This window comes from Suncus etruscus, chromosome 18, assembly GCF_024139225.1.
Source record: "Suncus etruscus isolate mSunEtr1 chromosome 18, mSunEtr1.pri.cur, whole genome shotgun sequence".
NCBI lineage: Eukaryota > Metazoa > Chordata > Mammalia > Eulipotyphla > Soricidae > Suncus > Suncus etruscus.
Window position 1 is genome coordinate 20,724,062 of NC_064865.1, and position 4,256 is coordinate 20,728,317.

General features: G+C 36.6%; 1 protein-coding gene across 1 annotated transcript; it reads left to right on the forward strand.

Moving 5' to 3' along the window:
- Nucleotides 1–374: 374 nt before the first annotated feature.
- On the forward strand, nucleotides 375–2,903 carry LOC125995739 (DNA-directed RNA polymerase III subunit RPC9-like). The gene is given in 3 exon segments (XM_049764742.1): nucleotides 375–390; nucleotides 2,582–2,767; nucleotides 2,770–2,903. Coding segments are annotated over 3 exon segments (336 nt in total).
- The last annotated feature ends 1,353 nt before the right edge of the window (nucleotides 2,904–4,256 follow it).

Below are 4,256 nucleotides of genomic sequence, written 5' to 3' on the forward strand. Positions count from 1 at the left end.
GTGAAAAAAACTAAGTATTGTTCAAAAACAGAAAATCTTATTACTGCTGAGTCAATTTTTCCTAAATTGAACTAAAAGCTCAGGCAAGTCTAATTAAAATCCTCATAGGTTTGGGTATGTTTCTTTTTCAAACCTTGACAAGATAATTTATATATGTATATGGGAGTGTTCAAAAGCCAAAGTAAAGTATAATGCAATTTGTCCTACCACATAGGAAAACTGGTTTCAAGGTTAAAAAGCCAAGCCTGAGTTGTGTTGGATGGAGGTTACACCAAATAATAGAACAAAGCACAATGCTTCTAAGTATATATATATATATATATATATATATATATATATATATATATATATATACATACATATATATACCCAGCATGGAAACATTGCCAAGTAAGAGACTCTTGGGTATTTTTCACTGCATGAAAAAAATGTTAATCACACAGAATTGTGTGTTGTTTTTTTGTTTTGTTTTGGGGGAACCCACACCCAGTGATGCTCAGGGTTTACTCCTGGCTATGATCTCAGAAATTGCTCCTGGCTTGGGGGACTATATGGAACACTGGGGATAAAACTAAGGTCTGTTCTGTGTTAGCTGTGTGCAAGGCAAGCTCCCTACCACTGAATTACCACATTGGCCCCTACACAGAATTGTTTTTAATGAACTCCCTCCTCAGACCAAACACAAAAATAAAGTCTCAATGGAGCTCAAGATTCAACCAGACAGATCAAGACTAATATTTTTATAAATAGTAAAGGAAGATATATTTACATGTTGACTAGATTAATGAGTCTTAACATAAAACATAACTAACACAACCGTAAAAATAAAGACACTCAAGTTTATAAAAACAAAATATTTCTTCTACTCTGAGAAGATAAAAGCATAAAGAGGCAAAATTAAAAGATAAGCCATTAGTTGATGATATTTGCAAGATTTTGTAAGGATCAAATAACCACTATACAGTACTGCTGAATCAGTAAGGACCTGTGCATAAGAGGAACCTATTTAAAGGACATGAACACAAAAGAAACATGAATAGCCAACATAACAAATTAACATCACAACCAAAAGCCATTTTCACATTGGGGTTAAAAATGAAGTACTTGAATAGGTTATGTAGCAAAGATGTGAAGTGACTGAAGACAAACGAAGCCTAAAGCTGGAGGTCATTTTATATTTTTGAAGACTGGCTTGAGAAAAATCACAAGTGCTCATTTACCGTATTTTCCTGCTTATAAGAAGACTTTTTAACCCATGAACAAAAGTCTGAAGTTGTCTTATATGCCAATATACAGCATGCTGAAACTTACTCCAGCTTCAGGAACGAGTGATCTGGCCCCCTCTTACCGCTGTATCTCACCCAGTTGCCAGATTCTCTGCTTGTCCTGATTCTTCTTTCAGGGCACACAGAGGAGCTGAGTTACCAATCACTGCATCCCATCAAGCAGCCAGGTGTCATCACTGGTTTTCAGCTTTCTGGTGCTCAGTCCTCTGTTCAGATTTTATGGGACACAGAGAAGGTGCTCTGTCTCTCTCTCTCTCTAGCTGTCCTATTAATCACTGTATCCCAGCCAGCTGGTCTTGGAGGAGCCCCCTCTCCCTGCTCTCAATGTAGATCACAATTTAAAAAATTACAGTCACTTATTACAAATGACAAATGTAAAATGATTGTTGGCACTCCAAAGTCTAGCTTTATTAAACATATACTGTTAATCTTTGAGGGTTCTACTCTTTTTCTCTTATGTTTTTAAATTTCCATTTGGTGTGCATTAAAAGAGAGGTAGTCTTATATAGCTAATCTAGCCCAAACCCTATATTTTAACAGGAAAAGTAGGGGGTGTCTTATATGCCCAGTCATCTTATATGCCAGAAAATACAGTATCATTTTTCTTTAAATTGCATATAGATAGATAGGTAGATGGTAGATAAATAGATAGATAGATGATGAGATAGATAGATTTCTGTCTAGATTTGTTGTTTTAAGTACAATACAAAAAGTTTAAGATGCTTGTCAATATATAACATATAACAATAAAAAATGTTTGTCTCTCAAAGAGAGGAGGGCTGGAAGGTACAGCTCACAACATGAAGCTCACCACAAAGAGTGGTGAATGCAGTTAGAGAAATAACTATACTGAGGACTATCATAACTATCATAACAATGTGAATGAATGAGGGAAGTGGAGAGCATATCTAGAGTACAGGTGGGGGGAGGGGGAGGGAGATTTGGGACATTGGTGGTGGGAATGTTGCACCGGTGAAGGGGGGTGCTCTTTACATGACTGAAATCCAAGTACAATCATATTTGTAATCAAGGTGTTTAAATAAAGATAATAATAAAAAATGTTTGTCTCTAAAGAAGCCTTGGTGACATCAGCCCCACAATCAAAGTATCTGAAAAGTGTCACTGAAGGGAATCGTAGAGCATCAGTGATGAGACAGAGCTATTGGGAAAATGGAGATTGTGGATGATGGAAGGAGCTAGCTTGTATTTGACAGGGCTGGGCGTTGGCCCACCCTCTCCTCCTAAGATGGTCAGCTTTCTATAACATGGGCCCATGTACCCATGATCTCTCACAGCTCAGTTTACATCCCGTAAAGAAAAGAACTTTAAATACATGTCAAAAACATTAGGAAGGCACCAGAGTCCTGAGATTGTCACAGAATTTCTCATAGCAATGAAAAATCACAAGTTAACCAAAACTGAAAAACCTCAGCTGCTCATTCACAGGCCTGTAACTTCAATGAAAATCCAGCTGATGGTGGAAGTGAAGAAAGGACCACAGAGGAATAGATTGAAGCTCTCTTTCATACTTTCATAAGCATCATGCCTGTAGCACTAGAGGTCGAGCAGAAAAGTACCAACAGTGACATTACAGCAGATGAAGAGGACCAAGTGTAGAAGAACCATTACCCTATTTGTGTCATGATTTAAAAGTTCTAGTTGTTGTTTGCCAGATTTTAAAAAAGTGTTTGTCTCTATATAAATGGTGTTTTCTCTCTACATGAAACATACAAATCGTTACTCTAATTTTAATGGGTGAAAATATCTTTGCTACCCTTGGAAGATTCTAATTTTTTTTTTTTTTTTTTTTTGGTTTTTGGGCCACACCCGGTGACGCTCAGGGGTTACTCCTGGCTATGCGCTCAGAAGTCGCTCCTGGCTTGGGGGACCATATGGGACGCCGGGGGATCGAACCGCGGTCCGTCTCCTAGGCTAGCGCAGGTAAGGCAGGCACCTTACCTCCAGCGCCACCGCCCGGCCCCGGAAGATTCTAATTTTAAGACTAACAAGGTATAAGTTTTCATATATACAATTAAAGTTTTGTTTTCATTTAAGTAAAATTCCCTGTGGTTGTTGAACTACTGTCTGAAAAGAAAAACCTGGTATAAACTTTCCAAAAATAACATAATTCTGTGGTTATTTTTATTTAGTTCTAAGGCACCATTCATTTGCATAGCACTGTTTCTTGCAGTATTCACTATAAAACAACATTGGAAATACTGAAAACAAAACATTGTAAAAAAATTAAAATATGAGAAGGAGTAAATTAGTCCAGTAAAGTGATGAAATTATGCAAAACATGTAGGGAAAAAGCAATAGAAATTCAACTCATATGTTTAATATATTCATGTTTATAGCAACGTGTATATATAAAGGAATTTTCCAGAATTACTTCTATTTTTTTATTATATGTAAATTCAAAAGCATTTTTATTTGATAGATATATTAAACATATATAGAAAAAATAATAAAAGGACATATCTGCTATAATTTTTTTAGTTATTTTGGTTTGGGAAGTCATATTCCCTTGTAGTCATAGAACAGGTGGTTCTGGGCCTTAATTTCAAGATTACCTTAGAAAAAGCTCTTTCCCAGCACTTTAGCTACTTGTTCTACCACCATAAAATTGAGGGGATGGGCTCACATGGTCCTGGAGGTCACTCCCAGTGATGGTAGAAGCAAGTAGGCTAGATGGCTGAAAGCTAAACCAAGGATGTGTTGTTGAGGACATCACAAAACTTCAGCAACTCTCAAGGTTCTCCAGAGAACCCTCAGAAATTCTGACAGTGAGCATTCAATGCCAGGGACACAATTAGAGCTAGTTTGCTTTTTTTTTTCATGCTCCCCTACCCCTCCCCAGCTCCATAAAATTTTGATTATGATCTTTAGGTGATTATAGCATGAATAATTGCATCATTGTTCAATAAAATTTTCTGTAGATATTTTATACATCATTTTTTTCAAAATTAT